At 46.3% G+C, this 14,183-nt stretch overlaps 1 protein-coding gene across 1 annotated transcript; it reads right to left on the minus strand.

The window, feature by feature from the left end:
• Nucleotides 1-573: 573 nt before the first annotated feature.
• On the minus strand, nt 574-12,241 carry LOC311121056 (uncharacterized protein; the record flags this gene model as incomplete). Its single annotated transcript, XM_084195594.1, has 6 exons — nt 574-596; nt 1,261-1,407; nt 2,710-2,871; nt 10,932-10,982; nt 11,547-11,610; nt 12,204-12,241. Coding segments are annotated over 6 exons (485 nt in total), but the record flags the coding sequence as incomplete, so codon positions are not given.
• Between the last annotated feature and the right edge of the window lie 1,942 nt (nt 12,242-14,183).

Consider the following 14,183-nt stretch of genomic DNA (forward strand, 5'->3'; position numbering starts at 1 on the left):
GTCTGACTGTGGCCAGCCCCTACACCATGAGTTCCATCCTGTCTGACTGTGGCCAGCCCCTACACCATGAGTTCCATCCTGTCTGACTGTGCCTAGCCCCTACACCATGAGTTCCATCCTGTCTGACTGTGGCCAGCCCCTACACCATGAGTTCCATCCTGTCTGACTGTGGCCAGCCCCTACACCATGAGTTCCATTCTGTCTGACTGTGGCCAGCCCCTACACCATGAGTTCCATCCTGTCTGACTGTGCCCAGCCCCTACACCATGAGTTCCATCCTGTCTGACTGTGGCCAGCCCCTACACCATGAGTTCCATCCTGTCTGACTGTGGCCAGCCCCTACACCATGAGATCCAGCTCTTACCCTCTGACTCCCCATTTAGATCCCCCCTCTGTTACGACTAACAGGAACAAGCACTCCTTCACCCCTATGGCCATTACCCTTTTCAATACAGGGAAGAGAAGGAGGTGGTCTAGGGATGATGATGAGGAAGATGATGATGATGATGACGAGGAAGGTGATGTTGATGTTGATGTTGACGATGTTCTTTTGTTTTTTTGTCAGCACATTATTTATGTGTTGTTGACGAGACGATCTAAGAATGCACAGAGCACTTGACTTAGTAGACAACTGTGGCTTGCTGTACTTCAGTGCTGCTGCTAAAGTGGATCACTAGTAGGCCTACAGTATATAGCAGTATAGATGGCTGTCAGCCCTATGACTTGATGGACTAGCTCATTGTATTCACCAGGACTGTCTGTCGTTGTGATCCAAGTGGATTTTATATGGCGCTTTTTATGCTCCCTCTCCTGCTAAACCAATTGCCCTCTGGGAAAAATCTAGTTGAAAGTTGAACTTGAGAGCTTGTCATCTTTTTCCTACATTATTTCTGTCAACTTTTTTTTTTTTTTTTTTTTTTAAATCTCTTCAAAAATATTGATGTACGTTCAATGGTACAGTCAGTAAGCAGTATTTTATCATACAAAAATATTTCCAATGGCACACACTATTGCAGGCACATTGCTGAATGTTGCTGTGCTCTGAAACTACAGCCTGTGATCAAAGCACTATCACAGATGTTTGCTCCATTAATATGCAAAATGAGGCCACATAGTTAAATCGTTTAACAGATACAAATAAATATAAATAAACAGTGTCTGTCTGAATTCTAAATGATCCCATTGAATGATCATTGATGGTTTCAAAGGGACCAGGATAGTGTCTCTCCTGTCTGCCATGGCTGCAGTGATTCAACCTACCTGCTTGTGTGTGTTGTTGTTGTTGTTGTTGTTGTTGTGATGATGATGATGTTGCTGCCATGGGAATGGTGGAACATCCCCCTTCCTCCTCAGAGAGGGGGCACTCACGTCCCCCTGCAGCTTCTGATAGACTGTCCCGCGAAAACTCTGCTGCAAACACAGAAAGTGTCCTTTATTGAATAGAATGGCACTGACTGTTAAAATGCTCAAATTCATATATTCCAAATTCCATTATTCCAGTTCCATTCCTGTTGTTATTGTATTGTGGTGACAAGAGAGAAGCACATTTTCAGTCTGATGCAGAGTGACTTCTAAAGGCTGATCTTTAAACCAGTCATTCTAGAACATTGGATCTAAATCTATGGTTCCGCTCTGACTTTCACTAGACCAGAGTGTTAAATCCTTTCCTGCATCTTCATCCTCTATTCTGACAAACTATGGGGAAAAAACATAGTGTGTCGCCCATTGAGTATCAAAGGCACCAATACTGTGCCCGTATTGTAGAACACATATCCAGTAAATCTGGCTCCATCCAGCCACAGCAGGGATAGCTCTAGGGTTAATTTTACTGCTGAATTTAAAACAGTTGGCAAGGTTGGAGGTGAGCAATGCTGCCAGGACTGCATTTAATTTTCCCATTTATTACCTACGTTTCACTCTCTCTCTCTCACCGCCTTCTCTCTCTCTCCCTATCTCTCTCACACCCGTCTCTCTCCCTATCTCTCTCTCACACCTGTCTCTCTCCATATCTCTCCCAACCCCTCTCTCTCCTTATTCCTCTCTCACACACCTCTCTCTCTCTATCTCTCTCTCACACCCTTCTCTCTCCCACCCCTCTCTCTCTCTATCTCTCTCACACCCCTCTCTCTCCCTCTCTCTCTCACACCTGTCTCTCTCCATATCTCTCCCAAACCCTCTCTCTCCTTATCTCTCTTTCACACCCCTCTCTCCCTATCTCTCTCCCACCCCTCTCTCTCCCACCCCTCTCTCTCTCCCTATCTCCCTCCCACCCCTCTTTCTCCCTATGTCTCTCTCACACCCCTCTCTTTCCCTCTCTCTCTCACCCCCCCTCTATCTCTCTCTCCATATCTCTCTCTCACACCCCTCTCTCTCCCTCTCTCTCTATCTCTCTCTCACACCCCTCTCTTTCCCTCTCTCTCTCTCTCTCTCTCTCTCTCTCACCCCCCTCTATCTCTCTCTCCATATCTCTCTCTCACACCCCTCTCTCTCCCTCTCTCTCTATCTCTCTCTCACACTCCTCTCTCTCCCTCTCTCTCTCTCTCCCTATCTCTCTCACACCCCCCCTCTCTCTATATATATTTCTCTCTCTCTCTATCTCTCTCTCACACCCCTCTCTCTCTCTCTCCCTCCCTATCTCTCTCTCACACCACTCTCTCTCCCTCTCTCTCTTCCAACCCTTCTCCCTTTTCCCCCTCCCCCCATCTTTACCCTCCATCTGGCAGCGCAGCTTCTCGAAGGCCTCTGCAGTGACCTTTTCCTCGGTTCCCCAGGCCTCCTCGTCCTCCGGTAGCTCCAGATCCTCCTCCCCGGTGGGCAGAGCGTCCGGGCTGGGTCTGTCTGACAGACAGCTCTCTGAGGAGCACTCATCACCTGGAGTAAATATCATATACACTCATCTTCCACACCTATATATTGTGTTACATATATGGAGCTGGTGAAAACACATTTAATTTGCAATCAATCAATCATTCAAATCAATCAGTCAAATGTATTGCAATCAAGCCCTTTTTACATCAGCAGTGTTATTACGTCACCAAGTGCATAGCCCTTTCCCCTCACAGCCCGTCAAAATGGCAGATTTTTTCATTGATAAGCGGCTAAATTGGAGCGCAGTGGCTGTACAGTAGCATGCTATACATGACGTCAGAGTTCAGGTTCTCCTCCTCATAGCGCTGTATGGGATTTGACTGACAGAGCTCAGGTTCTCCTCCTCATAGCGCTGTATGGGATTTGACTGACAGAGCTCAGGTTCTCATCCTCATAGTGCTGTATGGGTTTTGACTGACAGAGCTCAGGTTCTCCTCCTCATAGCGCTGTATGGGATTTGACTGACAGAGCTCAGGTTCTCATCCTCATAACACTGTATGGGATTTGACTGACAGAGCTCAGGTTCTCCTCCTCATAGCGTTGTATGGGTTTTGACTATCAGAGTTCAGGTTCTCCTCCTCACAGCGTTGTATGGGTTTTGACTGACAGAGCTCAGGTTCTCCTCCTCACAGCGCTGTATGGGTTTTGACTGTCAGAGTTCAGGTTCTCCTCCTCACAGCGTTGTATGGGTTTTGACTGACAGAGTTCAGGTTCTCCTCCTCACAGCGTTGTATGGGTTTTGACTGACAGAGCTCAGGTTCTCCTCCTCATAGCGCTGTATGGGTTTTGACTGTCAGAGCTCAGGTTCTCCTCCTCATAGAGCTGTATGGGTTTTGACTGTCAGAGCTCAGGTTCTCCTCCTCACAGCGCTGTATGGGTTTTGACTGTCAGAGTTCAGGTTCTCCTCCTCATAGAGCTGAATGGGTTTTGACTGACAGAGCTCAGGTTCTCCTCCTCATAGAGCTGTATGGGTTTTGACTGACAGAGCTCAGGTTCTACTCCTCATAGAGCTGTATGGGTTTTGACTGTCAGCCTTTATAAACTTGAGCACAGCGTGACAAGAAGATGCCCCCATCCCTCCCCCTAATTGGGCTACTTTTGAACATCTGTTGTTGTCTGAGTGAAGAAAATGCTGTAAATTGAGAGGAGTCAATGTGTTCCGAAAGATGAGATGTTGAGGATTATAATAAATGCCGCTTTAATATCATACAAGCAATGTCCATGCACTTCACATGTCCATATTATCATACCCTGTGTTGTCCTTAACAGAATGAGCATATGATCCTCATATTGTGAAGAAAACTATCCGCGGAAACACACACTTGAACGCACTCAAGACTCCATTCTACGCGCACCAAAATTACAATCTGTTTATCTGAAGTGAATTTTGAAAGCCTAACACTCTTAGATCTTATTGTATGACCTAGCTAGCCATGTTGGTCATAGAATAATGTTTCAAACGATGCCCACCTGACCCAGATTGCGATTTACACTGAGTGTACAAAAAATTAAGAACACCTTCCTCATATTGGTGTCGAAAGCGTTCCACAGGGATGCTGGCCCATGTCGACTCCAATGCATCTCATAGCCGTGTCAAGTTCGTTGGACGTCCTTTGGGTGGTGGACCATTCTTGATACACATTGTTGAGCGTGAAAAACCCAGCAGCGTTGCAGTTCTTGACACACACCGGTGCGCCTGGCACCTACTACCATACCCCGTTCACAGGCTCTTAAATATTTTGTCTTGCCCATTCACCCTCTGAATGGCACACACACACACAATCCATGTCTCAATTGTCTCAAAGCTTAAACATCTTTATTTATCCTGTCTCCTCCCCATCATCCCTGGTCCTATCACTCCTAGAGTGCTGTCCAGTTATATGGTCATCTGCAGCAAAGAAAGATCTAGAAAAGCTCAAAATCGCTCAAAACAGGGATGCCAGATTAGCTCTTCATTGTTCTTTCCATATGAATATTATCCAAATGCATCAGAATCTCTCATGGCTTCACGTTGAAAATAAATTACTATCCAGTCTTCTGATTTTCTTTATGAATGTTATATTTTTAAAAAAAAACACTATATTTTTCAGACCAGTTAGTACATACTAGCAACACGCATTACCACCAAACAAGACAGGTAAATCGCCTTAAATCTACAGTTTTATATAGAGACATAGCTGAATGGAACTCTTTACCAATCCATATTTCTCAGGCAAAAAAGTAAATCCACCTTCAAGAAAAAACTAAAAGAACATCTAATGAGGTAGACCATGTGACAGGAAATAGAAATCATCAACTGAATGTTAAATGTGTTACCTATCAGGTATTTTAATTGTCTGTATTGTCTACTTGTTAAATGTTTGTAAAGTCTCGTGTATAATGTCTTATTAATTGGTGTTGCACCCCAGGAAGATTAGCTAACGTTATGGCGTTAGCCAATGGTCCTCTGTAGCTCAGCTGGTAGAGCACGGCGCTTGTAACGCGAAGGTAGTGGGTTCGATCCCCGGGACCACACGTACACACCCAAAAAAAATGTATGCACGCATGACTATAAGTCGCTTTGGATAAAAGCGTCTGCTAAATGGCATATTATATTATTATTATTATCCTAATAAAAATGCACAAATTCACAAATTCATCTACACTGATTGAAGTGGATTTAACAAGTGATATCAATAAGGGACCATAGCTTTCGCCTGGATTCACCTGGTCAGTAGTCTGCAGGATGCTGACGGGAGAGGTTGTGTTTTCTCTAGCAGGAGGTAAGCTTGGCTTCTTATATGGTGTTGAGTAAAGCTTAAACCATGTATTTAGATTGTAGGTAGGTATTGTAGTTAGGTATTATAGGTAGTTTACTCAGGTAGTTATTGAAGGTTATTGTAGGTAATTATTGTAGGTAAGGACTGTATTCGGCGGACTCCGGCGAAGCACGAGGCTAGCCTACCCACTACTTGGACCAACAAAGCTAGCTAGCTAGCTAGCGGGTAGCTACCGGTAACTTTTAGCAACTGTGGTTAGCTGTTTCCAATGTTATTTCACGCTTAAGAGTACCTGTAATTGAGCCAGCTAGCTGCCACCTTCAGCTGTTTTTCTAACCTCATTATCATTAACGTTAGGTGGTTGGTAGCTGCTGTACTTAATTTCGGCTACTGATTGCAGTCTGCCAGTTTGGCTTTATACATCGCTTGGGCTTTGTCGAGTAAGGCTTAAACTATGTATTTAGATTGTAGTTAGGTACTATAGGTAGGCATCGTGGGCTGTATATTATTAAGTAGTATAGGTAGGCATCGTGGGCTGTTGTGGGTAGCTGTTGTGTAGTTATTGTAGGTTACTTTTGTATTCGGCGGTGCCGGATGTAGCACGAAGCTAGCTAGCTAACTCACCTCCTGGATTAGCTGGCGAGTTGCTATTAGCAACGGTTGCAACTAAAAACAATATCCTTTTAGCCAGCTACATTCGTTCGCAGCGACGCCGTTTTTCAAACAAAGTCAACACAGTAGCCATTGCTAGCCAGCCAACACTACCAGCAGGCTGTGGTAGCTAAATACAATATCTTTGTGCTAGCTACCCAACGTTTAATCGTTGCTGCGTTATGAAAGGTAAGCTTGGCTTCTTATATGGTGTTGAGTTAAGCTTAAACCATGTATTTAGATTGTAGGTAGGTATTGTAGTTTGGTATTATAGGTAGCTTACTCAGGTAGTTATTGAAGGTTATTGTAGGTAATTATTGTAGGTAAGGACTGTATTCGGCGGACTCCAGCGAAGCACGAGGCTAGCCTACCCACTACTTGGACCAACAAAGCTAGCTAGCTAGCGGGTAGCTACTGGTAACTTTTTGCAACTATGGTTAATTGTTTCCAATGTTATTTCATGCTTAAGAGTACCTGTGATTGAGCCAGCTAGCTGCTACCATTCAGCTGTTTTTCTAACCTCATCCGAGGCATTAACGTTAGGTGGTTGGTAGCTGCTGTACTTAATTACAGCTACTGATAACAGTCTGCTGTAGTTTACAACAATTCTAATTTCTAAAGTGGAAGTTGGGAGAGTTTTACTCGGGTGGTTCAGTGAAACAATTATAGTTTCTGAGGTGGAAGTTGGGAGAGTTATATATATATTTTTTTTTGGGTGAGGGAGGCCTGCTCTCTCCTTTCCCTGATGTCTAGTTCATTTCATCCCGATCTCCTCTGCATTATTGTAGCCATCTGCTGCAGCCTGTCAACTATGCCTCTGCCTATCCCTGTTCTCTCCTCTCTGCACAGGCTACACAAACGCCTCACACCGCGTGGCTGCTGCCTCTCTAACTTGATGGTCCCTGCACGCACCACACACCTGGAGTTCCAGGTCTCAGGCAGCCTCTGGAACTGCCGTTCTGCCGCCAACAAGGCTGACTTCATCCCAGCCTATGCCACCCTCCAGTCCCTCGACTTCCTGGCACTGACGGAAACATGGATTACCACTGAAAACACTGCTACTCCTACTGCTCTCTCCTCGTCTGACAATGTGTTCTCGCATACCCCGAGAGCATCTGGTCAGAGGGGTGGTGGCACAGGAATCCTCATCTCTCCCAAGTGGTCATTCTCAATTTTTCCCCTAACCCATCTGTCTATCTCCTCATTTGAATTCCACGCTGTCACAGTCACTAGCCCATTTAAGCTTAATATCCTTGTCATCTATCGCCCTCCAGGTTCCCTTGGAGAGTTCATCAATGAGCTTGACGCCTTGATAAGTTCCTTTCCTGAGGATGGCTCACCCTTCACAGTCTTGGGGGATTTCAACCTCCCCACGTCTACATTTGACTCATTTCTCTCTGCCTCCTTCTTTCCACTCCTCTCCTCTTTTGACCTCACCCTCTCACCATCCCCCCCCACTCACAAGGCAGGCAATACGCTTGACTTCATCTTTACTAGATGTTGCTCTTCTACTAATCTCACTGCAACTCCCCTCCATGTCTCCGACCACTACTTTGTATCCTTTTCTCTCTCGCTCTCCTCCAACACTACTCACTCTGCCCCTACACAGATGGTAATGCGCCGCCGCAACCTTCGCTCTCTCTCTCCCACTACTCTCTCCTCTTCCATCCTATCATCTCTTCCCTCTGCTCAATCCTTCTCCCTCCAATCTCCTGATTCCGCCTCCTCAACCCTCCTCTCCTCCCTTTCTGCATCCTTTGACTCCCTGTGTCCCCTATCCTCCCGGCCGGCTCGGTCCTTCCCTCCAGCTCTGTGGCTTGATGACTCATTGCGAGCTCACAGAACAGAGCTCCGGGCAGCTGAGCGGAAATGGAAGAAAACTAAACTCCCTGCCGACCTGGCATCTTTTCACTCCCTCCTCTCTACATTTTCTTCATCTGTTTCTGCTGCTAAGGCCACTTTCTACCACTCTAAATTCCAAGCATCTGCCTCTAACCCTAGGAAGCTCTTTGCCACATTCTCCTCACTGCTGAATCCTCCCCCCCCCCCCCCCCCCCCCTCCTCCCTCTCTGTGGATGACTTTGTCAACCACTTTGAAAAGAAGGTTGACGACATCCGATCCTCGTTTGTTAAGTCTAATGACACTGCTGGTCCTGCTCACACTGCCCTACCCTATGCTTTGACTTCTTTCTCCCCCTCTCTCTCCAGATAAAATCTTGCGACTAGTGACTGCAGGCCGCCCAACAACCTGCCCGCTTGACCCCATCCCCTCCTCTCTTCTCCAGACCATCTCCGGTGACCTTCTCCCCTACCTCACCTCGCTGATCAACTCATCCTTGACCGCTGGCCATGTCCCTTCCGTCTTCAAGAGAGCGAGAGTTGCTCCGCTTCTCAAAAAACCAACACTCGATCCCACTGATGTCAACAACTACAGACCAGTATCCCTTCTTTCTTTTCTTTCCAAAACTATTGAGCGTGCCGTCTTTAGCCAACTCTCTTGCTATCTCTCTCAGAATGACCTTCTTGATCCAAACCAGTCAGGTTTCAGGACTGGTCATTCAACTGAGACTGCTCTTCTCTGTGTCACGGAGGCTCTCCGCACTGCTAAAGCTAACTCTCTCTCCTCTGCTCTTGTCCTTCTAGACCTGTCTGCTGCCTTTGATACTGTGAACCATCAGATCCTCCTCTCCACCCTCTCCGAGCTGGGCATCTCCGGCGCGGCTCACTCCTGGATTGCGTCCTACCTGACCGGTCGCTCCTACCAAGTGGCGTGGCGAGAAGCTGTCTCCGCACCACGTGCTCTCACCACTGGTGTCCCCCAGGGCTCAGTTCTAGGCCCTCTCCTTTTCTCCCTATACACCAAGTCACTTGGCTCTGTCATATCCTCACATGGCCTCTCCTATCATTGCTACGCTGACGATACACAACTAATCTTCTCCTTTCCCCCTTCTGATAACCAGGTGGCGAATCGCATCTCTACATGTCTGGCCGACATATCAGTATGGATGACGGATCACCACCTCAAGCTGAACCCTGGCAAGACGGAGCTGCTCTTCCTCCCGGGGAAGGACTGCCCGTTCCATGATCTCGCCATCACGGTTGACAACTCCGTTGTGTCCTCCTCCCAGAGTGCGAAGAGCCTTGGCGTGACCCTGGACAACACCCTATCGTTCTCCGCCAACATCAAGGCGGTGACCCGATCCTGCAGGTTCATGCTCTACAACATTCGGAGAGTACGACCCTGCCTTACACAGGAAGCGGCACAGGTCCTAATCCAGGCACTTGTCATCTCCCGTCTGGATTACTGCAACTCGCTGTTGGCTGGGCTCCCTGCCTGTGCCATTAAACCCCTACAACTCATCCAGAATGCCGCAGCCCGTCTGGTGTTCAACCTTCCCAAGTTCTCTCACGTCACCCCCCTCCTCCGCACACTCCACTGGCTTCCAGTTGAAGCTCGCATCCGTTACAAGACCATGGTGCTTGCCTATGGAGCAGTGAGGGGAACGGCACCTCCGTACCTTCAGGCTCTGATCAGTCCCTACACCCAGGCGAGGGCATTGCGTTCATCCACCTCTGGCCTGCTGGCTCCCCTTCCTCTGCGGAAGCATAGTTCCCGCTCAGCCCAGTCAAAGCTGTTCGCTGCTCTGGCACCCCAATGGTGGAACAAGCTCCCTCACGACGCCAGGACAGCGGAGTCACTCACCACCTTCCGGAGACATTTGAAACCCCACCTCTTTAAGGAACACCTGGGATAGGATAAAGTAATCCTTCTACCCCCCCCCCCAAAAAAAAAAAAAAAGTATAATTGTAAAGTGGTTATCCCACTGGCTATAGGGTGAATGCACCAATTTGTAGTCGCTCTGGATAAGAGCGTCTGCTAAATGACGTAAATGTGCCCTTGAGCAAGGCACTTAACCCTAATTGCTCCTGTAAGTCGCTCTGGATAAGAGCGTCTGCTAAATGACTAAAATGTAAATGTAAATGTCAGTCTACGTCATGGAAAGAGCAGGTGTTCTTAATGTTTTGTACACTCAGTGTACAACTGGAAAGTTTTTGATTGCCTGAAAAATATCAGTAATTGTGTGATGGTGGGGACGCAGGGCTGTGTTCCGAACAAAAAAACGACAATTCTGCTTGCTTCAGTTCCTCAATAGCAGAGCTAGGAGAGCTAACTAAAAAAGCGAAAAAATAAGTCACTTCATTGAGTCATAAAAGTGCATTAAAATTACATAGGCATTATGTTACTGAATGCATCCAACGTATTTTCAGATTTCGTTGTTGACAAATGTTGTGAAAAGTACAGTAAATGTAAAATGCACATAAAATCAACAGTGTAATGTTTGGATTCAGTCTTGTGTCAGGTGAACAGTTGTGTCCTCACCTTTGGTCTGATAATATCCACATAATGTGTTTTCTTTCAATTGCTACCACGGTCATGCATATGCTTTTGATAGTTCTTCTGTTAAGAACATTTACATTTGGCCCTATCCACATAGGTCAATTTCCACAAGTGTAAGGACGAGTGTACGGGGTTAACAGTAACCGAGCCTAAACCCCAAAAGAGCAAGCAATGCAGAAAGGAAAGCACATTGGAAAAACTCCCTAAAAGGAAGGAACCTAGGAAACAGACAGTAAAGTACAATCTCATCTCACCTCCACCCTGCTGCTGCTTATACAGGTGGTGCTCTACCATGAACTGTAACTCTGTAGGGAGGGAGGGAAGGAGGGAGGGAGGGAGAGAGGGAGGGAGGGAGGGAGGGAGGGAGGGATGGATGGAGGGAGGGAGGGAGGGAGGGAGAATATACGATTACAGGTGTCATAGTTATAGTACATGCCATTATGAACTCAACATCTTCACCATCTCGCTGTAAGTGCATAACATACCCAGATATTAAGACACAGAGCCGAAACAAACTGGTTAGATAGGTGAAGAGCATAACCAGTGCTTTTATCCAGCCATCATTAGCTCTAATGAACCAACACAACCTTCTTAAGAACGCTCATTACAGTTGAAGCCGCTCGCAATGAGTGACTCACCCAGTGTTATGGTGTGTGGGCGATGACTATACCTTGGTCTCTCTTGGACAAATGATCAATGAAACTAACAATACAGTCTTAGAAAAACGGTTTCAGAAAGGATTCTTCTGCAGAAGGAGAAGGGTATTTTGGTTCCAGTTTTTATCTAAGAGGAGCCTGTCTGAAATGACATTATGGTGATGCACACTTGATGTGTCACCTTCTCTACATTTCTAAGCTATATGTTGTTACCTTTCATGGTGGGCGTGCCTCTTGCTCCTTTCCTCCTCTGCCTGGGAGAGTTCAACAAGGCTGCCTGTCAACAGAGATCAATAAGTTGAGCCATGTAGTCAGATGATATTCATTTGCTATCCAATGGTTTATTTAATTATTATTATTTTTATTACGGTACCCGGTATTCCCAGGCGGTCTCCCATCCCAGTACTAACCGGGCCACAAGCTTATTTATTTAGTCCGTTTTCTCCCTGAATTAGGTCCGTTGGCTCATCTCTGCTACTCCTCAACGGGCTCGGGAGAGGCGAAGGTCGAGTCATGCGTCCTCCGAAACATGACCCGCCTGTTTCTTGTCACACTGCTCGCTTAACCAGGATGTCAGCCGCACCAATGTGTCGGAGGAAACACCGTTTGACTGACAACCGGAATCAGCTTGCAGGCGCCCGACCCTGTCACAGGGAGTCGCTAGAGCACGATGAGCCAAGGAAAGCCCCACCGGACAAACCCTCCCCTACCGGTCACAGCCGGTTGTTACACAGCCTGGGATCCAACCCCAGGCTGTAGTGGCACCTCAGCACTGCGATGCAGTGCTTTTGACCGCTGCACCACCAATGGTTTCTAGTTACTCATGATTTCTCCATGAATACATTCCATAGGAAGGACACAGTTGATTACCTTGTATAACTGGTTTGGAAGACGGTCTTCGTCGATTTCTGTAGCAGGGAAAATGAGAGATGGGTTGTGAAATAAACTGTAAGATACAGTGTAAACAACAACAGCAACATTATTGACGAAACAATTCATTTACACCCACACACAGACTTGTTCCAGTATATAGTCCTATAACTCTGCCAGACTACAGCTGTGTTCCAGTATATAGTCCTATAACTCTACCAGACTACAGCTGTGTTCCAGTATATAGTCCTATAACTCTACCAGACTACAGCTGTGTTCCAGTATATAGTCCTATAACTCTACCAGACTACAGCTGTGTTCCAGTATATAGTCCTATAACTCTACCAGACTACAGCTGTGTTCCAGTATATAGTCCTATAACTCTGCTAGACAACAGCTGTGTTCCAGTATATAGTCCTATAACTCTGCCAGACTACAGCTGTGTTCCAGTATATAGTCCTATAACTCTACCAGACTACAGCTGTGTTCCAGTATATAGTCCTATAACTCTACCAGACTACAGCTGTGTTCCAGTATATAGTCCTATAGCTCTGCCAGACTACAGCTGTGTTCCAGTATATAGTCCTATAGCTCTGCCAGACTACAGCTGTGTTCCAGTATATAGTCCTATAGCTCTGCCAGACTACAGCTGTGTTCCAGTATATAGTCCTATAGCTCTGCCAGACTACAGCTGTGTTCCAGTATATAGTCCTATAGCTCTGCCAGACTACAGCTGTGTTCCAGTATATAGTCCTATAACTCTGCCAGACTACAGCTGTGTTCCAGTATATAGTCCTATAACTCTGCCAGACTACAGCTGTGTTCCAGTATATAGTCCTATAACTCTGCCAGACTACAGCTGTGTTCCAGTATATAGTCCTATAACTCTACCAGACTACAGCTGTGTTCCAGTATATAGTCCTATAGCTCTGCCAGACTACAGCTGTGTTCCAGTATATAGTCCTATAGCTCTGCCAGACTACAGCTGTGTTCCAGTATATAGTCCTATAACTCTGCCAGACTACAGCTGTGTTCCAGTATATAGTCCTATAGCTCTGCCAGACTACAGCTGTGTTCCAGTATATAGTCCTATAGCTCTGCCAGACTACAGCTGTGTGGCCCATGTTCCCAGACCTCAGACAGAGAGGGACTAGAAGATGTATGGTTCCCAAGGTGACCTTGAGCCGGTCAGATCAGCTGGTGTAACGATCCCTCAGACCTCCGTTTACGTCAGCAGCACAAGTTCCACTGGACAGGGCTAACATTAACATCAACACAACACTAATGACTGGAAGACCATGCGTCATAACTGCAGACCTGGGTTCTCGTACTCTTTGAAATAATAAAAAATACTTAATCTGGGCTTGATTGAGTTTGCAAGGCACAATGAACCAATACTACAGTAACAAAAGTGCAAACCCTTGCCCATCTTGCAGTTGAAACATCTCAAATAGGATTTGAACCCAGGTCTGCATAACTGGTGCAACAGATTCCATCAGTTCTGATTGATACCATGGTAACACGTGTAGTGATACTGAGGAGGTGAACTCAGAAAAATAACGGTTGATTAGGCTAACTTGTAGTAAAGTAGTAAAACCATTAACCATGATCAATATACAGTGTGTGTGTGTGTGTGTGCGTGTGTGTGTGTGTGTGTGTGTGTGTGTGTGTTGAACACATCCCGCATCCCACAGCCATCCCAGAATTCCATGCACAACTTTTTCTAGGACACCACTACCTTGTTGCCTAGCAACCTAAACATCCCCAGACACCACCACAGCTCAGTGTGTGTGTGTGTGTGTGTGTGTGTGTGTGTGTGTGTGTGTGTACACGTGTCTCTGTATGTCTGCATATGAAATATGAACAGCTAGTCAACATGCCTGTGATGAGCCTGTATCTGTTTCATCACTTCATCACATTTCATCACCAAATACCAACTCAGCAGGGTTTAATATCAACATCAACTGAATGGAAAAAAAG

Source organism: Coregonus lavaretus, assembly GCF_964263955.1.
Source record: "Coregonus lavaretus genome assembly, contig: HAP1_SCAFFOLD_4198, whole genome shotgun sequence".
NCBI classification, from domain to species: domain Eukaryota; kingdom Metazoa; phylum Chordata; class Actinopteri; order Salmoniformes; family Salmonidae; genus Coregonus; species Coregonus lavaretus.